The following is a 27956-nucleotide window of genomic DNA, read 5'->3' as shown; positions in this document are numbered from 1 at the left end:
GCTTTTCCAAGGGCCACTGTGGTCATTGTTGGAATGCTTACATAACTGAGCTTGCCATTATGTGAGTTTCTTGGAACATTACCAGGTTTCACAAAAGAAGCAGAAGCATTTGAGTGCTTATAACTTTATAAAAAATAATCTCATAAAGATAAATACACTTTGAACAGATACATGAGTTTTTGTAAGAAACATTGAAAAAGTGTGCTATACAGCCTTGTGCTACTATCTTTAAACAAGACGGCAAACTTCAGCAGTCCTGAGGTGACAGACTGAAGTACATAACATGTCTGATCAAACACATAATAAATGTATGAAAAATAAAAAGGAATGCAATGTATTCTTGGGAAATATAATTCCCATTTACAGTGAGTGGAACTCAATCAGAAGCCAAGAACAAATCAAAGTCAAAGTCAAAGTCAACTATCTTTCAAATTCTTCATTTCTTAAAAATCATTTTAAATTTTAAATCTCACATCCAAATTGTTTATTTGCACTGAAAATTCACTCCATGTTTCACTTCATTCTCACAAATAAAAACATGTATAATAATATATTACACTAAATAAATATTGTAATTAAAATAAATAATCATCATGTTTGTGGTTGTGTGTGTCTGTACATATAAAAGTATGGACAAGTGAGCAGCATTGTCCAACATTCTGGACAATATTACAAAGAAGAGCCATTCTCTTTTGGAGATAAAACACTGTGATCATGATTTTGATATGTCTTCTATAAAGTCCTTTCTTTCCCTGAGAACATACCGCAGCAGTGCTCTCAGGCTGCTCTCATCCTGCTGCTGGTCTCCTGAGGGCGGCCGTAAAGCTTGGCTGCTCGGACCTCAAAAGCGTTCACCATCTGTTTAACCACCTCATCAAAAAACACTGTAGCTAACTGAGAGTGGAGCAGGGACTTGAACTCAAATGACACCTACAGAGGGAAAGAGAGAGAGCACAAGCATTAAAGGAGAAGTTTGTGTTTTTGTAGAGCCCTCTATGGCCTGCAAGGTGAATTGCAATTGGCAACAAAACCCTGACACTTGCCTTCACTTTCCCCTAACTGACCCCATCCCTTAGTTTCAGCATATGTGTAAATTGCTTTTTAAGAGAAAGAAGCAGAGACAAGCTGAGTAGTTGTTCTGGCATGCAGGCGGAGCTCATCATTTCTAAACTGTAAAAACTAGTGGCATATTTTGCATTGTAAAACTGTGAATTATAATTTAATTTCTAAGGTACATTTGAGATAATCTTATTATAACAGGTCTTAACATTTTTTAAACGTTATAAACAGCATCTTTTAAATTCTAACAAATCTGTTGACCACATATTTCAAAATACGTGTTTAAAATGTAATTAAAATATTACTGTGTTTAGTTAGGAGGTCAATCTTATAATCTTATAAAGCTATTATACCTTCATTGCATATTTCTCCAGTTACAGAATCATTCATGGCTTTTATCTTCTCTCATAAAAGCTATAAACCCATAAGTCCCTAGCGGCATGTTCTCTGTTCCCAGACTGCCGACAGTGTCGCTGACAGTAATCCTACATACACTATATGGCCAAATGTTTGTGGACAACCGACCGTCTCACCCATATGTGGTTCCTCCCCAAACTGTTGCCACAAAGATGGAAGCACACAATTGTATAGGATGTCCTTGTAAGGTATAGCATTACAATTTCCCTTCACTGGAATTAAGGGACCTAGACCTATTCCAGCATGACAATGCCCCTGTGCACAAACAGAGATCCATGTGGACATGGTTTGCCAAAATTGGAGTGGAAGAACAGAAGTGTCCTGCATAGATCCCTGGCCTCAACCCCACTGAACACCTTTGGGATGAACTGGAACTCTGACTGCACCCCAGACCTCCTCACCCAACATCAGTGTCTGACCTCACTAATGCTCTTGTAGCTGAATGAGCACAAATCCCCACAGCCACACTCCAATATCTAGTGGAAAGCTTCCCAGAAGAGTGGAGGTCATTATGACAACAAAGGGGGACTAAATCTGGAAAGAGATGATCAAAAATCACAGATTGATGCAATGGTCAGGTGTCCACAAACTTTTGGCCATATAGTGTATAATCAGGTCACAGAGTCTCCATCAACACTGAGACCTTTTCCGCCAGACACTTCCACTGCTGGTTTGTTCAGGAGCAGTGGAAAAAGACCTGGTAAAAATAACCACGTAATCTCTTCTAATCTGTACACCCACTTCAGCTACGAGCTAAGAGATCAATGTCTGAGAGAATGAAACAGAGACAAGAGTCAAAAGTGTACCAGAGTTAATTTTTTTTTAACTTTTTTTAATTAAATTTTTTAAATTTTTTTAAAGTTATCCCACTGCTGGAAATTAAATAAAAAAAAAAAAAATTAACAAGTGTTCTATCAAATCCCTAAACCTTTCTTTATTTTCCACTCTCAGATTCTAATACGACTCTAAATGAGTCCTTTATTAAATCACTAGTTTGGTGAAGACTACTGGTAAATTACTATAAGCTGTGATTCGTCTTACAGTAGATATTAGACAGTATTAGCATCAACTATAAGACACATATAAGTTATGTGTTACATGTGCCTAACTAGAGTGATCCAGATTGGCCTTTTTCACATTTTTCCCCAATAGAATTATCACAAACATTTCTCATCCCTATTTCTTACTTACATTTTCTAATTCATTCTAGAGTATTTAGGTGGAATTCATTTCTTGAAGGTTAACCAAAAATACAATAATAATAAAATAAATAAATAAATTAAAAAAAAACTTGACTGGCAGTGCGAGTGTGTGTATTTTGGTGAACACAATGACCTAAATCAACAAAGCTACAGCAGAGAGAACAACTTGTTTCACATTGCAAAACATACATAGAACTCCACGTTACAGGAATCTCCTCGGTTCCCAGAAGCAGGTGTGAAACGCCACAACGTCTCGAGGTGACTAAAAAGTGATCCATCTGTACACACAGCCTAAAATGTAATCACACACACACACACACACAAACACACAAACACACACTCTCAGCCATAACAAAACTCAAATCTAGACCAAAAAGGCTGTAGTCAGAATGACTATAGTGACCATATATAATTATATAATATATAATGACCATATAATATATTTTCAGTGGATAAAGTTAAAAATGATTCAAAGGGACAGTGGGGGAAAGGTTTCAAATGAGTGAATAGTAATACTGCAACACAAGTACAGTAATGGCTTACCTATTAAAGAATTCCTCAACACATTACAGAATGTTTTATTTATATAAAAAACTAACAATTTTGACATAAAAATCTAAAATAATTGACCATGAAATCTAATTTACTGACTATATATTCGAATATAAAGACAGAAACGTTATAGATACTCAGTTTTCTTCCGCCAGCTGTGGTCACTTGGAGCACTTATTAAATTTGGCCTGAGTAATACATCATCCTGGTATATATCTTTAACATACTGGAAATTTTCATGTTTTTGACGCACTATATATTTTAGTGAGAGTAGAATATATAGTATCCAGTACTGGTTAATCCAAACAAATTTCTACAGCAGCCTCCTGTCCTGCCACTTAACACTATTCCACCTCTTCTGATTCCACCTCCAGCACATTTATCATACTGATGTGCCAATTTTAAGGTGAGAAGCATAGCAAAATACCACTCTCAACTCTGAAGTGTTTCTATGTAGAGATTTTAAATGGAAAATAGCTTACATCCATTTTTCACAACAAATTTGCATGTCTGACTCAAGACTCAGGCACTAGTCCTTACCCTGACTTGGTGGTTAGGGATGACCGTGACCTCAGACACATAGTGTTCAAGGACAGGAGGGAATCCAATTTCCAGCTGGGCCTGCACATCCCCATTCCTCCGCTTTATGACCTTCGACCTCTTGCACCAAGGCACAAACTGGTGATACTGGTCCACATTGGCTACTATACTGTACATCTGCTCCACTGAGTAACTGGAGAGAAACATTTTATTATGTCCTTTTTGTTAAGGTTTGCTTGTATATGCAAAACAGTGTGTGCGTGTGCGCGTGTGTGTGTACGTGTACACACTCACCCGATAGTCCTATTCTCAGAGTACTCCATTCTTCGTGCTATGATGGGGGCAGCCAGGTTAATGAAGTTGCGAGTGGGGACGGACTGTAACGTCACAGGAAACAGCATTAAGCTGCTATGTCGTGTCTCCAACACATAACATGAGCTCAAATGTCTGGCAGACAAAATAAACAAATAAATAATATAAAGCAGGTAGTATGCAACATCCAATAAGCCTATATTTCCACAGTATAATACAGTAGACTTACAGTCAAGTGCAAAGGTTTGTTCACCTTTTGGTGAATATGTATATGACAAAGATTTAATATAGATCAACAAGACTGTTAGATTTCATGGATTTTACTTTATGGTCACCTTTTTTTTAAAAAAAAAAAAAAGAAAGAAAGAAGTAGTTGAACAGTGCATGTTAAGATATTAATAGTGAAAAAGTCAAAATGATATCAGGTTCAAAGTGATTCAAATGCAATTCAAACATTCTCTAATAACTTATTTCCAACCTTATATAATTTTATATAACAAACATTTAAAAAAAAAAAAAACACAAGAAAACCTTTTTTTTTTTTTTACATTGGGATGTTCTTTAAATAAATACTTTCTATACATCTTTATATCTCTACATCCATCAGTAACAATATTGTTAACAAATAAATATGAACTTATAGTAAAAAGAAAGGTTGTTATTTATTTATTTATTTATTTACTTATTTTGCACTTAACTGCACATATCACATTAGCCAGTAAAAGAGTGTGTGCACTCGAAAACTGTGGATACACACACACGTTGTGAATTTAAGGGAGAAAAACACTAAGAGCAAACAGCGCGTCATACTGCTGGTAAAGTGGAGTAATCAAAGAGCGCACAGCCAATCAGAGCTCACGTTCGCCACCATCCAGCCAATCAGAGCCCATTTCCTTAGTATTATTTAAATAATCCGAAACCATGGATACGTGGAATGCAGTTTTGGCCGAGAGGCATGTGATCTGAATATAGACAGCCATAACATGACAGGAATTACACACAATTTAGACTACAGCATCAGAGAGAAATTAGGACATCTGGCATATGTAAAGGTGTAACATAAAATGTACAAAAATAACACACACACTACGACTTCAGGTGGATGAAAAAGCAGAAAGAATTGTATAGGCCTTATGACTAAAATCCAGTTATTACTTTTTATATGTTGGATTAACAAGTAACAATTAGCAGACAATCAGAGATCACTTCATTAATGAAAAATGCAAAACACATACACAGTATAGAAACATTAAAATACATTCTGCACTAAGGAAAGCGTCTAAAATATTACAGTATATAATCAGATTTATGAATAACTGTCTTAACATTAAACCACTAAACCAGTTCTTGTGTATCCTGTATAAAAAGAAGGGCCCAGTTTAATTGTTTATAAATCATAATTCCTTAAAGGGAACGCGCTCATACCTGATGGCGGTTTGGTTTGAGTTTTTTCTCAAAATACTGAAGGACCTTCTCTTGGATATGTCAGTAAGTGCTCGAAGAAACAGCTGAGTAGGTTTTGTTGCCATTAGTTCAGTGTAGCAGACAATAATCAGTCCTGTGTTTATTATAGCCGGCTGGAGCGGATAATAATGAGAGCTCCACTCACACGCCGGTGCACTTTACGAGCTGACGTTAAAAAGGGGAGGAGTCAGAAGAGAAAGCCCCGCCCCTGAATATTATCCTGTTTTAATCTCCGCTAGAGGGCGCTCAAATATATATATATATATATATATATATATATATATATATATATATATATATATATATATATATATATATATATATATATATATATATATATATATATATATATATATATATATATATATATATTTATATAATAAGAACCTGAAATTATTATATGAAAATACCCGAAATACGTCACATGAAAAATCATTTGTTCAATTAAAATTTTCGGGCTTTAATATTTAAATTTTGGACTTTAAGGGATTACATTTTAAACCTGTGAAAGTTAATGAATCTTTCTATCTCAAACATATAATCAGCTATTATAATAATGATGCCAATAAGCACTTAAAATATGTTTTTAATTTTTAATTTTATGTGGTATTTTTTACACATAAACAAAAGATTGCATTGTATATTTTACATTATAAAAACCATAAATGTAATACACTATTTACTAAACTGTCTCTTTAAAGAGGACTCGTGTGTGTGTGTGTGTGTGTGTGTGTGTGTGTGTGTGTGTGTGTGTGTGTGTGTGTGTGTTATGTTACTTTACTGTTATCATATTGCCAATTTTGTTACTGTGCTTTTATATGTGTATTGTTCTGGACTGTATGGTGCTCTGGTTCTTATCCTGATGCAACTTGTATGTGTTTCCTAATAATAAAAAAAAAGAAATGAAAGAAACACAACAAGAAAAGAACACAACAAGCACAACAATAAAAGCTTTTTAATTCAGTGTTAGAATTTTGTGTCCTTATTCATAGACCAATAACACTGTACTTTTCCTTGACGCAGAGATGGACCTTATCTTTTGTACCTTTAATATGTAACTTTCACCTGGAAATGTAGATTATAGTGTACCTTTTAAATGATTCAAGGAACCTCAGTTACTTTGTAGACTAAAACTTTAAAAGTGCACTAGAAATGTTAAGTCTGAGGCACTTTTCTAACAATGGACAAAACACAAAATGTCTTCAGTGCTCTGAGTAAAAGTGCACATTGTGTGTGAGGATCCTTTCAGAGTTAGTAACAAAATACTCCACAACAAGAACAGAGAACAGACTCAGCTTTACCCTGTAATTAGGCAGATACCTTTCTGCCTGAAGTGTCATATATCAGTGAGGGTGAAAAAGGATGATGTGCTTGAATTTTTAATATCTGGTTCATTATCTTTTATGCTGTCTGACTTGAAACAAAAGGCAGTTTTTTACTCTACATGTTTACAGATTTTAATTTCAAAAGCATTCAGTGTATATGCATTAAAACTGACATGAATCTCTAGTGTAATTTTGTAATTCAGTGGAATTCTCCACATTGCTGAACAGTGCTAGTTGTGGTCATGGTCTTATGAATTGATTAGATATTTTGAACAGAGCACCAAGAGTCACCTGCTTTAATACAGCGCTTAGTAATGCCAGAACTAGACACACACAACAGGTAAGATCATCATAAATACCATTACCACTAGCCAGGAGTAACACAAGTAGTTCTTGATTTTATACATGTGTATGTGAAATAAAGACAGAGTGAAAAATTAGTTATTTCCTCCTTTATCCTTTTTATGTCCTTTTATCCTCCCTATAAACATGATTCAATAGATTTGCAGGCTCTAATGATCTTTATAGTTATGCAGGCTTCAATTTACTAATATAATAATGGCCTAACAAGGCATATATTTGTCTACATTTGGAGCAATTTGTGAATTGCTTATTTATTGAAGGTTCCACCCATAATAATGAATGATTTACCTCTCTGTACAGAGCAACAGTGCCCCCTGCTGCCTCTAAATTCACAGATGAAGGTAGAGTACTGGTGCACTGAGAAAACTTATTCCCTTCTCTGTAATGTAAACATGCTGGAATTCCACAGACAAAACAAGTGCCAAATATAGTTGGTCATGAGATACTGAGAATTCTTTACATGAGATTTTGTTCAGACCTTGAATCAGAACATACTGTTTCCCAAAACAAATCCAGTAAAAAAAAAATGAATAGTGTTAACAAGTTTATGAAAGGAATAACGTGAGGAGGTTCATTCATATTGCCATCCATCCATTTTCTGCACCACTTATCCTACACAGGGTCTCGGGAAGCCTGGAGCCTGTCCCAGGGACACCCTGGACGGGGTGCCAACCCATCGCAGGGCACAATCACACACACTATGGACAATTTGTAAATGCCAATCAGTTTTTGGACTGGGGAGGAAACCAGAGCACCCAGAGGAAACCCCTGAGGTACAGGGAGATTATGCAAACTCCATGCACACAGGGCAGAGGCAAGAATCAAACTCACAACCCTGGAGGTGCAAGCAAACATGCTAAGCCACCGTGTCTCCCTCATGTTGGATAGCCATTTAAGCAAAAAATGCATACATTTATTTAATACTCTTTTTAATGTCTCTAATATTCTAATATATAAAAATAGTTTTTGGTGTGATATATGTTTGTGTCGTATCAATAGCTTAAGTTAATAGATAAGTTTATGTGAGAAGGTTTTCCCGGGAAACTGAATGCAAACAAGTTATAATAAGATGTCAAGAAAATGGCTGCAGTGTCTGTGGTAAAGAAGAAAGAAATAACTACCACTACCCTCACTTCACTTCACTTCACTTCACTTCACAGATTTTATGTACTGAATTTTGTAGCCTTTAGAGGCTTGTTGGAACTATGGTACTAATTATAGTGCTGTTTTGGAACAACAAATCACTCAAACTTTCCGGAAGAAAATTGGCTTGCTGGAAGTGTGTTTAACATACCATGAACACCACAGCCTTGTTTCTAAAGACATTGAGCAATCAGGTTTGTGTATGAGCGTGAGAGAGGGTTTTATGTTGCTCTCTTCTGCCTGGTGGCAAGTGAAGGTTTAATGAATCAGATCTAACTTACATTGATTTAAATCATAATTATTCTGAAGCCCCACTATAAAGTCAGTACAGTAACGTAGCTATTCATTTTGCCCTAATGAACATATTAGGTATTTTGAAAAAAAAAACATTGTCATACACATAATCAGTGTGCTTCTGTTCCCCTGTTGCCACCCCATTTCTAAAAACCTGGACATGCCCCTGAATTACAGTATCAATAAAAACACGAGCTGTGATCCTTGTACATTTTTATTTCAGTAGGAAAAGATTTTGGTTATACATCTGCATGCATATAGAACATGATTTTTTCTTTCACCATGCTAGTCAATAAGCATGTGCCAAAATATAAGCATATGCAGTATAATAATCATATGCAAGAGATTAGAACTGAAACAAACTAGTCCTAATTATGTAACTTCAGTGAATAAAATGGAATTTTACACCTCAGTACTGAGGCATGTTGTTATTTCTGTGTGTCTGCATTCTCCGCAGAAGAGAAGATAAGCTTACTCATGGCTCGGATGTATTGTGAGCCATCGAGCGCTGTCAGCTTGAGGCTACTCAGAGGGAGCAGAGCGCTGTTAGTGTAGTACCTGAAGACTGGACACTGAGCCTGGATCACCTCCATAAAGACCTAAGGGACAATCAGAGCAGCTGTAGAATAAAACTACTACTATATCCAGAAGGAATGATGGTGAAGTATATATTATATAAAATCTGGAACACACCTTTACATCGAACTGATACAAAAATATGGAGCTAAAATTCAAACCACATCCAATCACAGCTTCTAAATGGTGTCAGCATCATGGTGTGTTTACATATCTGCCTGTAGGGTGTCTCCTGGGCTCACCTGAATGATGTCCTCAGTGTCCTGTGCTGCGTTCTGAAACATCTTCTCACAGTGCTGCAGGTACATCTCATATAGATGGCGTGTGTGTGCGTCCACTTCCACAGACTCGTCACTCACCTCTGTCTTCTTCAGGTTCCTCAGGAAGTCTGTGTTCACTGGCCCACACTCTATCAGGCTCACACTGCATCATGGGAAAGTAGATTTGAATTTGTAACATTTTTATCATTTTTTAAAGTATATAGCATGTTTGCATTCTGAGTCCAATGTCTCAGCTCAGTGTTTTGCACATGAAAGATTAGAAGATTAAACAATGAATTTTTGATAAGGCACATTAATGAAAAAAAAAATAAATACAGTCATAAGCTATGCATTGTTCTTTCCAAACCCTGGGGCTTATTATCAATGATTTAATTGTGGAGTTCCAGACTATAATTTAATAGAAGTTTAGATTATAGCCTGGCATAATGGTGATGATATTTATAATAATGCAATACATTTGCCATTTTCTCATTAGAGAAATGCTTTAATGTTAAAATTGTAAAATATTTCCTTCAGTCAAGCCAGCTGGACTTCTGACCATTAAAGTAAAAAGTGTTTTTTCCTAGGTTAAAGGCTTTACTGGCTCATGTATCTTGTCATTTTTTTTTTTTTTTTAAAGATATTTCACTTCTATTTTACTGCCAAATAAAACAAAGAAACAAGAAATACTTGAAAGAAACTTAGGGTCTATCCACTCAGGGTTTCATTAGTTAAATTAAGCCCTTAACCCCTAAATAGAAATATCCTTCATGTGTTCTACTGGAAACTTAATAAAATAACATGTGGATAAAAGAAGTAGGGCTTTTGCACCTCCTAATACACAATTTAACCCCATCTCTATTAGTAACCACAATGTATGATCATTACACAAATATTCCATAAGAGTGAGCATGGAATGTGTGGAACCATCTATGATGTCTTGCTGCTTAGGAGATAAATGAATTGTTAGAAATTGCTCATTAAAGTGAATATTTAGTGTTATGTCTGTGGTGTTCTAGTTTAAAGAGGTTTGTATTTGTCAGTAATATTCTCAAATACATGAAGAGGACTCACTGGATATTGAACTGCTGTAGCAGGATGGCCAGGCTCTCACAGACACCTTCTACTGCAAATTTGCTGGCACAGTACACCTCATTAAAGGGAAGACCTGAGATACACACACACACACACACACACACACACACACACACACACAGCTATAGTACTGCCATCAAAAAGAGACAGCACTGCAAAAACTCATATCATATACAAATATCTTGAATATAGGCAAATTCAACGAATACTTCTCTTTATTAGACTTTTAATCAAACGTATATTTATTAAGCCTATGCATAGATTCTTTTTAACTTGTTTCAAGCTTGGAATTGTTTTATTCTATATTCTATATGAATTTTATTCTATTCTATATGTAAGATTACACATATTCACTGCATTAAACAGTAGATTTGATTGGAAAATAAGTGAAATCCAACCTAGAACATATCCAGTGCTATCGGCACAGACACTGATATTCATTATCATATTGGTGACTCCCTGATTTTTGTCCATCAGGTATTTTCAACAAATGCTGTTTGGTACTCTTTTTGATGTCAGCATCTTTCTGTACACCTTGTATACTTTCTACACACCTATTTGTCATGTTTCAAACTCAGTTTTGACACCAGCTCACTTGTCAGCAGTTACAGTTTTTTTTTAGATATTTATTTGTATCTGTGGCTGATTTCCATCCTTGAGTGATTTCCTGATGTTCTACTGTGTGCACAAAATAAAAGGAGATTTCGCTCCAAAACACCCAAAAGCCTTTCTTTTAATCTCTCACCTTGTAGCCCTCCCATGCTGCCTGTGACCAGGATTCGTCCTTGTCTCCTTCTCTTCATGTTGGGTAGGAAGGTCTGGATGGTCCGTATTGTACCCAGCAGATTCACCTCTAAGATTCCTCTCATATTGTCTTCTGATTGTGCTTCCAGGGGGCCCATCAGCCCCACACCTGCATTACACACTGAGAGAGTGAGAGAGTGAGCGCAAGAGAGAGAGAGAGAGAGAGAGAGAGAGAGAGGGCATTGGACAGTTATTATTAGCTCTAATTACTATATTAATAACTATATTAGTTATTATTAGCTCAAAAAACTATGTTTGGATAGTTAAGGTTTCATAGCTTGCTTAATAAGTTCTACTTGCAATCCTCTGATAAAAACACTCAAAGGTTCTGTATAGATCTTTTAAGCATCCCCCCAGAGGGACCTTGAAGATTAAGTAAACAAACAGATAGACCAGAATTTGTATCTTAAATAGTTTTCAGTGTAGCCATTTTTAAAATCAACTAATATAAGGTACAGACAGATTTCAAAACTTAATAAATACTGTTATTTAATATGGTTATGTCTGTGAAGCCTGTGAAATTTCTTTATAATTTGGTAACAATGCTTTGCAAGTCTTATAAACTCATAATAAGGTCTGAAAAAATACTGTAATTCCTTAATGGTTTATAAACATATTGTAATGCATGTTCCTGTAATTTTTGTCTTTTTTCAGGATGTGTTTCAGGACATTTAAAAACCAATGAAATTGACATGCAGCGTATATTTTATTGAAGTCTTATGTTTTGTTCAGGTTTTACTGAGCCTTATTTTTTTTTTTTTTCTCACCCAGTATGTCCACTCGGCCCTCTGTGATGCTTCTCTGGACTGTCCCTATGGACTGCTGGTCTGTGATGTCCATCTGCAGAATGGCCATGGTGTCGTTGTGCAGATCTCTGACACTCTCCAGCAAGCGCTGCTTCTTATCCAGATTACGCATGGTGGCATACACTGAACAACATCCACAAACCAAAGTGCAATCCATACTGTGTTCAATTAAACCCCACAGCAAACAAATCATCAGACCCAAGTACAGCACATCACTCATTCAGTGTAATATTTACCTTTGTATGTTTTAGATGGATCTGATGCGAGATGGATGGCTAGACTGAGTCCGATTCCTGACGAGCAGCCGGTGATGAGAACTACTTTCTGCTCCATCAGAACCAAGCCCAAGTCAGTCCACAGTGCTGGAGAAAGGAAAAGAGAGAGAGTACCACTGGGCAGAGGATGAGCGCAGGAATTCTGGTAATGTTCTTGCGGGAGGTGAGATGCTTTTCTCGGCTGCTTGGTGTTGTGTCTTTTATGTCCAACCACTGGGAGGGTGTTTTAGGATTCCTTACGATCACAAGGTCAAGTTGAAAGCAAACATTTTGTGTTTCACATTCACACTGCCTAAATATCCACACAGGTGCACTCAGACTGCATGCTCTCAGACACACATGGTCACACAGAATTTTCACACATTTAAGGTCTGACATTGTGATAGATGAATACTGCAGATGATTTCAGTTCAAAATCCACAATATATGCAATTATATGTTTTCTTTATTTTTCCTGGAAATACATATTGAAAAAATTTCCTTTTCCCATAGTTCTCTTTTCATATCTATTAATTAAACTAAACAATTTTAAAGTAATACTTTAAGTATTTTTCAACCTAATCTACTGCATCTGCTGCATCTGTAGCATTTGTGTGATTACCGCTGACAAAAAATTTCACACATTATCCTTTAGTGAGGATGCAGTATAGTGTAATGGTTGTACTTTTCAGTTTGTGTCACATAGTCATGTATTTTCAACATTTATTGACAGAATTTAAACAGAAACAGAAAGCCTGTTTACTTGAAACCCATTTATAATTGGAGGACAGATTTCGAGGCAAAAAACATTTATGCAAAGATATATATATATATATATATATATAGTACCTTGTTAGTATATTGATGTGTAAATCTGTGTACTTCATTCTTTCCCAAATGAGACTAATTTTTCAGAGGGTAATCATACAAATGCTACAGATGTGGTGAATAGACACTGTGGTGAAAACCTTAAGGAAAGTGTGCTGGAGCAATACATTAAAAAGGAGAACAGCTTTGGAAAAAGTTTCTATCATTTCTTTATCATTCTAAGATTTTTATTTTTAGAGTGTAATGGTTGTAGTTTAGATTATTCATTGTATAGTCAAATATTTTTTATAGAATTTAACCACTGACTTTTATACAGTATGTTTTGAGAAAACAGGTGTTTTGTGCTTTTTAAAGTATAAGGAAATGTGCCAAAACTGTCGATTGCAATTGTACACATGATTCATTTAGAGATTATGTTGAAAAGCGGTTGTTCATATAAAGAAGTGGTTGTTCATATAAAGTGAATTAAACAGGCATGAATTTATATATGTGCTGCAAGAAGAATCATGGTGATATTTACCAAAATTTAAGAAAAAAGGGTTTTACTGTTTGTTTGTTTGTTTGCTGCTGCATATAAACTTATTGTTTCATTGTAGCTGTTTTACAAAAAGTCTGGAAGTTGAACCAGAACATAACTACTGTATCATTAATTTGTATTGTTTCACACCAGGACAAAAAATTCCACAACAGGTTCTTGTGGACCAAAACATTTCACAGCTTTGGTAGTTAAATTCTGAGCTAATGTTCAGTTCATTTATAATTTAAATTAAGTTAATAGAGTTAATAGAGTCAAACAGACTTAAAGCGGGAAAAAAAAAAAAAAAAAAAAAACTACACCATGTACTCAGTGACTATAGTCTAAGACTGACCTCTGCTGTCCAAACTGAAAACCACTCTTATTACTTATTGTCCTTGTTACTCAATTTCCCAAACTTGTATACTGGACTTCTAGAGAGAGTTGCACCACAAATATATTGCTGTGTAAAGTCACATTTAGTTGAAAGAGTTTGTCACTGAACAACCGCTTGAATATTTTGAACAATGATTCAAAAATTCTGGTCAAGACGTTTAGTGTTAGATTTAGTTTTAACTAATTGTACTTATTAATTACTATCCAAGGTTTAATTAGAGAAAAGAAGTGAAGGGGAGAGTGTTACAGTTGAACAATACCATGTTATTGTAAAAAATGAAAAAAGGGAAATGCTAATGTAAGAAATGGCTGTCAAAATATAGTATCCACTCTTATTCAAACATTCCAGGTTCTAGAAAATGTTAAAGTGATGTGTCTGAGACTAAAATTCAGAAGATGCACATTGTCTCCTTATTTTGTCATCAGATTACAATTAAAAATCTTCAGCATTCAAGACAACATTTCTAAATTTATATATACTTTATTAACGATAAATACATTTATCTAAATCTAATTTTATACATCAATAGTGTCAGCATTTGTTTCTATTATTTCATTTCTCTCTCATAGAGTAAATGTGTTCAGTATTAAATATAGTATTTAAAAATCTTCAGTAATGAACAAGACAAAAAAGACAAGCTTTTCCCATGTAATATAAAATTTTATTAACAAGAAATACATAGATAAAAGTATATATAAACACCAATATTTACAGCATAAATCTTTTTAGCTCCAGGTTTAATTGGCCCAAAATTTGGTACAGTATTAAAACTTATGAGGTTCATACTAGCTGGGATTATCACCCAAACCTTTTCCAGTGAATAGCTTAACATCTCATAAGTCCACTTATTAAGTCCATATAAGTTTTTTTTAATCCACTTCTTCAATAGTTGGTCCCTGGGTGTTTGCTCCTGAAGCGGATCGTGCCTGAGCTCCACAGCTTCCAGCTGGCATCCCTCCCTGGTACAGCTTAGTGATGATGGGGTTGCAGACTTTCTCCAGTTCCTTCAGCTCATGTTCGAACTCCTCCTTTTCAGCCAGCTGGTTGTTCTCCAGCCAGGTAATGGCCTGGTTACACCTCTCAATCACTTTCTTCTTGTCCTCTTCACTGATTTTGCCTTTCATGCTTTCATCTTCCACACTGTTTTTCATGTTAAAGGCATACGACTCCAGGGAGTTCTTGGCTGCAATCTTCTCTCTCTGATGGTCATCCTCTGCTTTGTACTTATCTGCTTCCTGCACCATCCTCTCAATCTCCTCCTTGCTCAGCCTGCCCTTGTCATTGGTGATGGTGATCTTGTTCTCTTTGCCGGTGCTTTTGTCCACAGCAGACACGTTCAGAATGCCGTTGGCGTCGATGTCAAAGGTCACTTCGATCTGAGGAACTCCACGTGGCGCAGGTGGGATGCCCGTCAGATCAAACTTCCCCAGTAGGTTGTTGTCTTTGGTCATGGCTCTCTCTCCCTCATACACCTGGATCAGAACCCCAGGCTGGTTGTCTGCGTACGTGCTGAAGACTTGCGTCTGCTTGGTGGGGATGGTGGTGTTGCGTTTGATGAGAGTGGTCATGACTCCTCCTGCTGTCTCAATGCCCAGGGACAGTGGAGCCACATCCAGCAGCAACAGGTCCTGGACGTTTCCAGAGGTGTCGCCCATAAGGATGGCAGCCTGAACCGCAGCACCGTAAGCTACCGCCTCATCTGGGTTGATGCTTTTGTTCAGTTCCCGTCCATTAAAGAAGTCCTGCAGAAGTTTCTGGATCTTGGGGATTCTTGTAGAACCTCCAACCAGGACAATTTCATGGATCTGGGACTTGTCCATCTTGGCATCTCTCAAGGCTTTCTCCACCGGCTCTAGTGTTCCTCTGAACAGGTCTGAACACAACTCTTCAAAGCGTGCTCTGGTGATAGAAGTGTAAAAGTCAGTGCCCTCATACAAGGAGTCGATTTCAATGCTGGCTTGAGAGCTGGAGGATAGGGTTCTCTTGGCTCTCTCGCAGGCAGTACGCAGCCTCCTCAGGGCTCGCTTGTTCTGCCTGATGTCCTTCTTGTGCTTCCTCTTGAACTCCTCCACGAAGTGGTTGACCAGGCGGTTGTCAAAGTCCTCTCCACCCAAGTGAGTGTCTCCTGCTGTGGCTTTCACTTCAAAGATGCCATCTTCAATGGTCAGGATAGACACATCGAAGGTACCACCTCCCAGATCGAAGATCAGGACATTGCGCTCTCCTTTCTTGCCTTTGTCCAGGCCGTAGGCGATCGCCGCAGCTGTGGGCTCGTTGATGATCCTCAGGACGTTCAGTCCAGCAATCACTCCAGCATCTTTAGTGGCTTGTCTCTGAGAGTCATTGAAGTAGGCAGGAACAGTAATAACAGCATTTGTTACCCTCTGTCCAAGATAGGCCTCTGCGATTTCCTTCATTTTCACCAGAACCATGGAGGAGATCTCTTCAGGGTAAAAGGACTTCTCCTCCCCTTTGTACTCGACTTGAACCTTCGGCTTGCCTCCATCGCTGGTCACTTGGAAAGGCCAATGCTTCATGTCGGACTGTACGACTGGGTCGTCAAACTTCCGGCCAATCAGCCTCTTGGCATCAAACACTGTGTTGCTGGGGTTCATGGCCACTTGGTTTTTCGCAGCATCTCCAATGAGCCTCTCTGTGTCTGTGAAGGCCACGTAGCTGGGTGTTGTTCTGTTTCCCTGGTCATTAGCAATGATCTCCACCTTTCCATGCTGAAACACCCCCACACAGGAGTAGGTGGTGCCCAGGTCAATCCCAATAGCAATTCCTTTAGCAGAGGACATCTTGCTTGTTTTGTCAGATGTCTATAAAAAACATACACAAAATAATGAAAAAGTTAGGTCATGTATATTTTAAAATTTGCATCTGCAGGATCAGTTTGAGCCAGTAAGCTATTAATTGAAAAGTAATTACAAGAATACAAAAATACAGAAACACACATGCTTATCAAAGTTATTATTCAAGCTCCCCAATTTAATTTCAGTTATTACACATGTAATGATTTATTCTTCTGCTAGTAGTAAACTGCATGAAAGGTCGTTTTGTAAAGTTATTATAAGGTCTCAGATTACATTTGAATGTTATTCTCCTGTCCAGTTCCCTGATAACAATATGTGTCCTTAAAAGACATTATAAATGCTGTATATAACTACAGTCATAATGGAGATAAAAGATCATACTTACAATTATTAGGCTGCTGAAATATATGAAGATTAAGTGTTATCTCTTATTAAATCTGCCTCGTTGCTGCAGCTCTCACTGCTCGTACACGGCTGTTTGTTACACACGCTTTCATTCTCGCTTTTATACTCAGCAGCGGACTCAGCCATTCTCTTCTCGCTCTTTCTAGGCGCTTCTCCAAAGCTCGTGCGAAACCGACCAATGAGAAGTTATCCAGCTGACTAGGCCCCGCCCACCTCTGACTCAGGAACATACCATTCTGCCCAGAACAGAGGAGCGACTTCTAGAGTGTTCGGGATCATTTCTCTTTCTTCCTCTACTACATGATCCACTGCTGTAATTGTAAGACATAATGTAGTGAAGTGAGGCTGTTTTAAAATTGGTAAAATTTGGAAAAAAAAGAAATAGATTGAAAAGTGAATTAGGATATTTGGAAACATATACAGAAACAGATTACATTTGCTCCTATAAAATATAATCACTTTTTTAATGAAATAGAAACACTGACTGTACCGAAAGCATACCATACCATATCATCATCATCATCATCATCATTTATATTTATATTTGTGAGTAACGTGACCACATGAAGAGAGTATGTGAAATTAGTGAATTTAGTTTGACAAAGTATGTTGTATAGAGTATTAATGCGTCAGTGGAATTACCATTATTGAAAGGTAAATTTGAATGGTATTTGTTTTTTATTTTTGTTTTTTGCTTGGACACAGTAATGTGTGTTTTAGGGTAAGTAAACTATACCACTAATCAAAATACACGTTTCTGTAACAGCTTAAGCCACCAAAACACAATCATAACTCTTATTTTATTTTGTATTTTATATTTTATTCATCACTTTATTCGGTATCATCTATCTATTTCAATGTGCATTCATCAGAGGTGGGCGGGGCCTAGTCAGCTGGATAACTTCTGATTGGTCGGTTTCGCACGAGCTTTGGAGAAGCGCCTAGAAAGAGCGAGAAGAGAATGGCTGAGTCCGCTGCTGAGTATAAAAGCGAGAATGAAAGCGTGTGTAACAAACAGCCGTGTACGAGCAGTGAGAGCTGCAGCAACGAGGCAGATTTAATAAGAGATAACACTTAATCTTCATATATTTCAGCAGCCTAATAATTGTAAGTACGATCTTTTATCTCCATTATGACTGTAGTTATATACAGCATTTATAATGTCTTTTAAGGACACATATTGTTATCAGGGAACTGGACAGGAGAATAACATTGAAATGTAATCTGAGACCTTATAATAACTTTACAAAACGACCTTTCATGCAGTTTACTACTAGCAGAAGAATAAATCATTACATGTGTAATAACTGAAATTAAATTGGGGAGCTTGAATAATAACTTTGATAAGCATGTGTGTTTCTGTATTTTTGTATTCTTGTAATTAGTTTTCAATTAATAGCTTACTGGCTCAAACTGATCCTGCAGATGCAAATTTTAAAATATACATGACCTAACTTTTTCATTATTTTGTGTATGTTTTTTATAGACATCTGACAAAACAAGCAAGATGTCCTCTGCTAAAGGAATTGCTATTGGGATTGACCTGGGCACCACCTACTCCTGTGTGGGGGTGTTTCAGCATGGAAAGGTGGAGATCATTGCTAATGACCAGGGAAACAGAACAACACCCAGCTACGTGGCCTTCACAGACACAGAGAGGCTCATTGGAGATGCTGCGAAAAACCAAGTGGCCATGAACCCCAGCAACACAGTGTTTGATGCCAAGAGGCTGATTGGCCGGAAGTTTGACGACCCAGTCGTACAGTCCGACATGAAGCATTGGCCTTTCCAAGTGACCAGCGATGGAGGCAAGCCGAAGGTTCAAGTCGAGTACAAAGGGGAGGAGAAGTCCTTTTACCCTGAAGAGATCTCCTCCATGGTTCTGGTGAAAATGAAGGAAATCGCAGAGGCCTATCTTGGACAGAGGGTAACAAATGCTGTTATTACTGTTCCTGCCTACTTCAATGACTCTCAGAGACAAGCCACTAAAGATGCTGGAGTGATTGCTGGATTGAACGTCCTGAGGATCATCAACGAGCCCACAGCTGCGGCGATCGCCTACGGCCTGGACAAAGGCAAGAAAGGAGAGCGCAATGTCCTGATCTTCGATCTTGGAGGTGGTACCTTCGATGTGTCTATCCTGACCATTGAAGATGGCATCTTTGAAGTGAAAGCCACAGCAGGAGACACTCACTTGGGTGGAGAGGACTTTGACAACCGCCTGGTCAACCACTTCGTGGAGGAGTTCAAGAGGAAGCACAAGAAGGACATCAGCCAGAACAAGCGAGCCCTGAGGAGGCTGCGTACTGCCTGTGAGAGAGCCAAGAGAACCCTATCCTCCAGCTCTCAAGCCAGCATTGAAATCGACTCGCTGTATGAGGGCACTGACTTTTACACTTCTATCACCAGAGCACGCTTTGAAGAGTTGTGTTCAGACCTGTTCAGAGGAACACTAGAGCCGGTGGAGAAAGCCTTGAGAGATGCCAAGATGGACAAGTCCCAGATCCATGAAATTGTCCTGGTTGGAGGTTCTACAAGAATCCCCAAGATCCAAAAACTTCTGCAGGACTTCTTTAATGGACGGGAACTGAACAAAAGCATCAACCCAGACGAGGCGGTAGCTTACGGTGCTGCGGTTCAGGCTGCCATCCTTATGGGCGACACCTCTGGAAATGTCCAGGACCTGTTGCTGCTGGATGTGGCTCCACTGTCGCTGGGCATTGAGACAGCAGGAGGAGTCATGACCACTCTCATCAAACGCAACACCACCATCCCCACCAAGCAGACGCAAGTCTTCAGCACGTACGCAGACAACCAGCCTGGGGTTCTGATCCAGGTGTATGAGGGAGAGAGAGCCATGACCAAAGACAACAACCTACTGGGGAAGTTTGATCTGACGGGCATCCCACCTGCACCACGTGGAGTTCCTCAGATCGAAGTGACCTTTGACATCGACGCCAACGGCATTCTGAACGTGTCTGCTGTGGACAAAAGCACCGGCAAAGAGAACAAGATCACCATCACCAATGACAAGGGCAGGCTGAGCAAGGAGGAGATTGAGAGGATGGTGCAGGAAGCAGATAAGTACAAAGCAGAGGATGACCATCAGCGAGAGAAGATTGCAGCCAAGAACTCCCTGGAGTCGTATGCCTTTAACATGAAAAACAGTGTGGAAGATGAAAGCATGAAAGGCAAAATCAGTGAAGAGGACAAGAAGAAAGTGATTGAGAGGTGTAACCAGGCCATTACCTGGCTGGAGAACAACCAGCTGGCTGAAAAGGAGGAGTTCGAACATGAGCTGAAGGAACTGGAGAAAGTCTGCAACCCCATCATCACTAAGCTGTACCAGGGAGGGATGCCAGCTGGAAGCTGTGGAGCTCAGGCACGATCCACTTCAGGAGCAAACACCCAGGGACCAACTATTGAAGAAGTGGATTAAAAAAAACTTATATGGACTTAATAAATGGACTTATGACTAAAAGTTAAACTATTCGCTGGAAAATGTTTGGGTGATAATCCCAGCTAGTATGAACCTCATATTAGATTTAATACTGTACCAATTTTGGGCCAATTAAACCTTGATCTACAAAGATCTATGCTGTAGATATTGGTGTGTATATACACTTTTATTTATGTACTTTTATTTTATGTTAATAAAAATTTATATTACATGGGAAAAGTTTGCTTGTCTTTTTTTAAATATTCATTGAGGTTTTTTTTCACACAATCCTGAATACATTTATTTTATGAGAGGCAAAAAAATAATAGAAACAGTTCTCTTAATTCTAGTCTCAAATACATGTTCTTGCTTCTTCTTCTTCTTCTTTCGGCTTTTCCCGCCACAGCGAATCATCACTCTCCACCTATCCCTATCTTCTGCATCCTCAACACTTGCATCCACTAGCTTCATATCCTCATTTATTACCTCCATATACCTCCTCTTTGGCCGTCCTCTTTTCCACCTGCCTGGCAGCTCCATATCCAACATTCTCCTACCAATATACTCGCTCTCCCTCCTCTGAACATGTCCAAACCATCTTAATCTGGCCTCCCTAACTTTGTCCCCCAAATGTCCAACATGAGCTGTCCCTCTGTTCCTAATCCTGTCCAACTTTGTCACTCCCAAAGAGAACCTCAACATGACATCTCAGATATATGTTCTACATTTAAAATAATCTGAAAACAAATGTGTCACTGGAATCAACACCCAGGGACCAACTATTGAAGAAGTGGATGAAAAATTAACTTCATAGATGAAGTATTCTTTTTGTCTTTCTATACACTTTTAGATTTAGCTGTTTGATAACAGTTTGCTAATATTCAATGATATTTTTAGCATTTAGGCAACATGATGAACCTTTTGTTATTTTGCACATGAGAAGTCTGTTGTAACTGTAGATCAGTGCTCACAAAAGTATTAAACGAATGTAAATACTGATGTGAACATTTTTGTATACAATTTATGATTTAATAAAGGTTTTCCTAACATGAGAAGTCTTATTTTTTTCTCTTTAGTCTGGATATACTATGGCATCAGTTAAATATTTGTTGATATATTGATAGCTATTTTTTTTTTCATTAATATTTTTCCTTGAACATCTCATACACTGAATATTAGAAGACAAACCATATAATGAAAGAATGGAGATACTGAACAGCATTCACCAGCAGAGGTCAGGATTTGACTGAATTGGGAAAAAGTCCAAAAACTTTTGGAGTCTAGTTAGACTGGATTAGGTTTTCATTTCCCCAGACTCCGTTGGTGTGTTTGTTAAAATGCAGTGCAGGTAAACATTAACCAATGTACCTCTACCATTTTACTGAAACCCTTGAAACCTCTAACATGTCCATCATATTGTATTCCTTACAAGCTGTTACAGGAAAATAATCAACATGTTGGTGTGAAGTTGCTGTCAGCATGTCCTAGAGTGTTTTCTTACTTCTATTACAGAACAGCAGTTTGCTAATGATTACATTTTTCATTAATTAAAGAATTACACATCAGACTTTTTTATATCCATTTATTGTTAAATTTAGTATTGTGAAACATCCTGTAACTTTATGTTATAGCAGCTATAAACAGTCATTCCCTCACCAGCTTCTTTTAAAGACTCTGTAAAAAGATGTAAAATTATGTTTTTCTTTGTATATAGCAACACACGTTTAATTTTTTATTATTAGGCTTAGATTTTGTCGAGCTTCCAACACACAAGTCCTGGGAATGAGCCGGTACTATACAAATGATAACGTATTATAATGAGCGCATTGATATAAACCTATGAATTGCATTAACATAGGCATGCAATGTAAGAAAAACGGTAACCCAGACAGTAGTTCTGGGCAAAATTTTTTAAATGCTTTTTTTTGTCTTCTTCTTTTTTTAAACTACTATGTGTAATAATGAATACAGAGTCTTGGGTCTCTAAACAGCTGCCAAGGTCTCCTCATTCTTTTCTGGCATGTGATTTTCGCTAGCACACTCCACATGTCTGTAAACAAGGGAGATGTGAGATCATCCTCACAAGCTTTAGCCAAACATTATGTGAGCCCACTGATACTAATCAGTTGGCTTCTTCTTGGAGAGGGACATTTATTAATAACTGTTTTATACAAATGCCAAAGGACTGAAGACATACTGCTACTGAATGTCATATCAGACTATTACAAATCTTTTTGTTGTTTTTTACTTTATGAACATTTTAAGCTGACTGGTCAAGTGTCAGAGAGTGAGGGATAAGTCATTTTAAGACATGATTTATCAAATTAGGTTTTACAAAATGTCCCCCATGTAGGACAGCTAATCGTGAGTGGCCTTTTTATTTGGCACTAAAACACATCATTCCTAGCTAAGTTAGAGCTTAGTGTTGATGAAAGAGTACACATTTTGGGGCTTTTTGAGTATGAAAGTTCTATAACATTTTTGAAGATTTACAGATTATTTAATTTTTTTTAATCTATTTAAAATTTTTAACTGAAAATCAAGACAAAAAAAAAACTCTGTTCTCTACTAACTATGCCTCCTTATATGGAAGAATTATTATCTGCTTTCTTTTTGAGAGCACACTAACAATAATCCAGTTGTTGATCATTTACAGTAAGTGACCCTTCAAGAATCAGGTGTACAAGGGACACCAGGGAATTTTATGGTGTCTGCGTGGTATGTAGATGTTGCGACAAGAAGCTCTTGGCTCTGTGCAAGTATGTGAGGTATGAAATGTAAAGTATATGCTCTCTGTCCTCTCTTCATTTTCCCCCTTAAGAAATTTCTCCCCATGTCTAAAGTTGTTTTTAACACGAGTGGCCTTCTCCTCCTGGAATGCCAACCCTGAAATAAAATCCCAAAAAAACATGCCCGTGAAAACAAAACTCGGGCTCGTGCATAGAACAATAGAAGTTGTTAGCACCTCCTGCCAGCTTGAGGACTGGAGTAAAGTGTATTCATCCATGCACGCCTTTATGACACGGACAAATGATCCATTCTGAACAGGTGGTCCTTCTATATCTAAAAACACTTGCATACATAAGCTTTGGCCTCTAATTATTATTAGAAAATTAGTTAGGATGTATATATGCATGGTGTAATTGTATACGCATACCCAAACACATAATGTTCCCTCCGGGCTGTGGATCTCATCCACTGTTATCTTAACAATGTACAGCAAAGTGGAGCACAGGTGTATATTCATCCTTTGCACATCAGCATAAACAATAACCTAGTTTGGGCTTTTACTCAACACATTTGAACAAAACACTTTAAGCAGGACCTGCAAGAACATGAAATGATATCACAATCACATAAAGCCGTATTTATGTGTGCACTCTAATGAAGCGGCTCTCAAATCTTTTTGCATACAGGAACTATAACTATGAAATAAATTTCACACACCCCATAAGTACAGATTTATTTTATAGACATAATCCAAATCCATATTCACCTATTAAGCTCATTATTAAAATGTGTACAGTAATATTCTGGATATACTGGATAAACTGGAGATAGGGGGGTTTATTCTTGAACTTTCCACTCACAGAACACATGAGCAGTCAAATAAGCTAATAACTAAAAAAAACTCAATAATAAATATATTAACTTTGATAATGGTAGTTTGTGATTTCCATCTCTTTAAATAAATTAAAAAAAAATCACAGATGCCCCGGCTATGCTTCCTGTACCCCAGTATGAAAACCAGAGCTCTGAAGCATAGTTGAGTGCAAAGGTTTACACACCCTCAAGACAAAATGAAGTAAGCATGACCAGAAATTGTATTTATAGCAATAAGACAAGTTTGCATCCCTGTATCTTCTATCTAATCTAATAGATTTGTTAAAAATCAGAATATGTTTTATAGTGTTGTTGCAAGATACACCCACATCTTATTATTAACCTTCTAAAGTCATCTAAATCAGAGATGCATTATTAAATTTTTTCCATTCAACAGCCATGGGTTAGCACTCAACTACACAGTGCTACAGTTGCTGATGATGATAAGCATTAATCAGATCAGAGATAAGATGTTCTGCATTTTTTTCATGTCAGTGATTGATGTGTTTATGTGGTTGTGTTTCCTGTTATCTAATATTCAGTGGGATTGCAGTAAACAACCCCCCCAATCCTGCAGCTGTTACTTCTTACTGAGCCTCTTTATGACCTCTGTAACACATTGTCTTCCTCCTTTTACGCTCTCTCTCTTTCATATGTACACAGCAATTAAAACAAAATAACAAAACAAACTCTCATGAACTGACTAATAGAAACGATAAACAATGAGCTGGAATAGTGCAGTGCCAAAAGAATGACTTTTTTGACACGGAGTGGTGATGATGCTCTCAGGATGGTGATGAGACAATAATTATTGCATTGAGCGAAGTTGATTAATGAACCCTTTCTGCTTCAACGCAAACACATTGAGTTGCTGGGCAACAGAGACACGGGGCCTTGTAAGGCCTGATACTCTGGCAAAGCAAGGGGTCGAAAAGCAAGCCTGACTAAAAATAACCCACAAAGCGAGAGACAGAGAGAGAGAGAGAGAGAGAGAGAGAGAGAGAGAGAGAGATGGATGGTGCTTTCTTTTGGATATCCTCCGCCCTCTCCTCTTTTAAGAATACCCAAGGACATCCCTCACTATAATTAACTAGTGTTAGCAACTGTCCCATCAGAAATGCTCTCTTACAGTCTATTCCTAACAGTCCATTCCCTCCCTCCTCAAACACCTGATCAGCTCACTCACACACGCTTCTAAACCCTCCTGCATTCCACAGTGCCATCTGATCCTCCTCTGTCTTTCAACAGCAGTGGAATTATGAAATGTCCATACTCTCAATGGTGTCTGAATGGTAACGTAATGTCCAGTGACATTCTCACGCCAGCGTTCATTTAATAGAGTCTGTTATGTCCAGCGTTATTACAGTTTGGAGTCATTAAATTACTTTTGTTTATAGATAGATGGATAGATAGATAGATAGATAGATAGATAGATAGATAGATAGATAGATAGATTTATATTGTCACAGATATTTCTCATTGAAAGTTGTCTTATTTTTAGAGAAGAATACACACTAAATACACCCTGCACATTGTTTTTGAAATGGGTATTCATTTTCTTCTCGCAGGCTGACATTTATGTTTGCACACACCATTTTTTTAGTTTTTGTTTGGTTACATTTTTAAAAATTTCATTTCGGTTTATTTCAGTTCTGTTTTCTTTTGTTTGTTTGTTTTAGTTTAGTTAATTACCCCTGATTATATCGGTCACTCTTCGTAAGTGAGAGTTGTGTCTTGATTTTCTAGTACCACTTACACTTTCCTAGCATTTTTAGGACCTTATTAAAATAAATAATTTTTATATTTTTTCCATTTCTTTCATTAACAACTTGCTTGTTGATTATGTAAAGAATAAATCACAGCAGGACATGCTAGCTAACACTAACCTTTTTTTTTTTATTAAAGCATGACATGTCATATTGTTATCAGTTTACAGTTATATTTAATGTGGAATGTCTACGAAACAGGTTATTTCCTGTTATCACTTACATTATAGCTGCTACAAACAATTGTTCCACTGTCTTGAAGTTATTAAGACAAAAATGTCATGTTACCAAGAAACCAAAAAAGCATAAACTCCTTTGTCCTGAGGAGACTCCTATCAAAAATGCCAAATAAATCTCCTCAGAGAAAACCTTACCAGTTAACAATTATACATTTTTTGTGTTTATGTGGAGCATCTGAAATAGGTCCCTGTGAATGAGCTGATACTATAGAGGCAATAACCTATTAGAATGAGCACATTAATATAAACCTGTGATTTAATTACAGCCAGTTCTACCTTCAGAGCTGCTGTTATACAAAATTAATCAACACCTTCTGACCAATCAGAATCGAGAATTCAGTAGTGGTATAACTTCAACTAACTCATTTTTTGCTTGGATATTGTAAATTGTGAATATTATTCTGATGTGCTCATAAACATGGTATAACAATCATCCATATGTGTGTGTATCAAGTGTATGTGCTTAAGTTTCTGTGTCTGCATATGTGCTTATGAGAAACAAACACTGAAAAAAGGTGGAAAATGAAGTAAGAAGAGAAATCATTAAAAACTTGGTGGACATTTATCAGGAACATATCTATCATATCCACAAAGTCATTATCAAATCTGACAAAAGCTCATCATCATGTTGTGTCCATTGCTTCATATGTCCTATCTTAGCCTCTTGCTATTTCCCCAATCTCATTTACCCATCACATCTTTTAACTTTATTCATCACCAGCTTTCTCATTCCCACTCTCATATTATCAGCATCCTCTGAGTTATTCTTCTGCCTTGGCGTCACTGCTCTCTCAATTTCTCTATTCATTCATTTCCGTTTTTCAGCAGGGTGCTTCTCAATAGGGCTCACTTTTACCCTGTGCTAAATACTCACACTTTCAAAGAAAGCTGAGGCCAACAACTATTTACAGACATTTGTTTATACTGGTTTCTCCCATACAACAGTGTTCCATTGTCCTGTCTAGATATTGTCCTGTGTATTTATTGTATATTTTTGCACTCGTCTCAAACTGTCTTGTATTTGCTCGTTATGTAGTCCTGTATACTGTGCTACTGTATTGTATGTGTTGCACTTTGGTCTCGGAGAAACGACATTATGTTTCAGTGTATAAGGGATATATAGAGGAATGATGATAAAAACCACTCCAATTGACTTGACTAAAATATTAAAATTATAAAGAGTCTCAGGTTCGCATGCTGTTATTCAGACTGCACAATGGCAGTCTCACTGGTATATCACTAACATTAACAGGAGAGATAAGCCATGACTTTGTGGACTCAGCCATATACGACATGGAGCACAACTAGGGCTCAAACTCCCTTCATAGTGGTACAAATACTCCTGCATACACCTGCTTTTTAACTCTTAAATGTATAGACATTTCATCAACCAGTCATATAGACCATGGCTTGCTGAGCCAGTACTTAGTATATAACACAATTTGCTATGTAAACATCCATAACAGTGTAAAACTATTAAAAA

At 37.3% G+C, this 27956-nt stretch overlaps 4 protein-coding genes across 4 annotated transcripts; 1 reads left to right on the top strand and 3 right to left on the bottom strand.

Moving 5' to 3' along the window:
• Nucleotides 1-108: 108 nt before the first annotated feature.
• si:ch73-141c7.1 (coenzyme Q-binding protein COQ10 homolog, mitochondrial) lies at nt 109-5680 on the bottom strand. The gene is made up of 5 exons (XM_026916228.3): nt 5508-5680; nt 4065-4217; nt 3771-3963; nt 2868-2969; nt 109-930 (listed from the first exon to the last, which is right to left on the bottom strand). The coding sequence occupies exons 1-5, from the start codon at nt 5609-5611 to the stop codon at nt 778-780; spliced, it is 705 nt and encodes a 234-aa protein (XP_026772029.2). The 5' UTR covers nt 5612-5680; the 3' UTR covers nt 109-777.
• Nucleotides 5681-8873: 3193 nt separating this feature from the next.
• hsd17b1 (hydroxysteroid (17-beta) dehydrogenase 1) lies at nt 8874-12837 on the bottom strand. Its single transcript, XM_026916971.3, has 6 exons — nt 12449-12837; nt 12174-12335; nt 11348-11527; nt 10582-10675; nt 9490-9670; nt 8874-9270 (listed from the first exon to the last, which is right to left on the bottom strand). The coding sequence occupies exons 1-6, from the start codon at nt 12543-12545 to the stop codon at nt 9100-9102; spliced, it is 885 nt and encodes a 294-aa protein (XP_026772772.1). The 5' UTR covers nt 12546-12837; the 3' UTR covers nt 8874-9099.
• A 2007-nt stretch (nt 12838-14844) lies between these two features.
• Nucleotides 14845-17563, bottom strand: LOC117598831 (heat shock 70 kDa protein 1-like). Its single transcript, XM_034309924.2, has 2 exons — nt 17407-17563; nt 14845-17027 (listed from the first exon to the last, which is right to left on the bottom strand). The coding sequence occupies exon 2, from the start codon at nt 17004-17006 to the stop codon at nt 15075-15077; it is 1932 nt and encodes a 643-aa protein (XP_034165815.2). The 5' UTR covers nt 17007-17027; nt 17407-17563; the 3' UTR covers nt 14845-15074.
• An 810-nt stretch (nt 17564-18373) lies between these two features.
• Nucleotides 18374-21105, top strand: hsp70.3 (heat shock cognate 70-kd protein, tandem duplicate 3). Its single transcript, XM_026916256.3, has 2 exons — nt 18374-18533; nt 18913-21105. The coding sequence occupies exon 2, from the start codon at nt 18934-18936 to the stop codon at nt 20863-20865; it is 1932 nt and encodes a 643-aa protein (XP_026772057.3). The 5' UTR covers nt 18374-18533; nt 18913-18933; the 3' UTR covers nt 20866-21105.
• Nucleotides 21106-27956: the final 6851 nt, after the last annotated feature.

This window comes from Pangasianodon hypophthalmus, chromosome 13 (genome assembly GCF_027358585.1).
Source record: "Pangasianodon hypophthalmus isolate fPanHyp1 chromosome 13, fPanHyp1.pri, whole genome shotgun sequence".
NCBI lineage: Eukaryota > Metazoa > Chordata > Actinopteri > Siluriformes > Pangasiidae > Pangasianodon > Pangasianodon hypophthalmus.
Note: the sequence above shows the minus strand (reverse complement) of the source record. Positions and strands in the feature narration are given on the sequence as shown.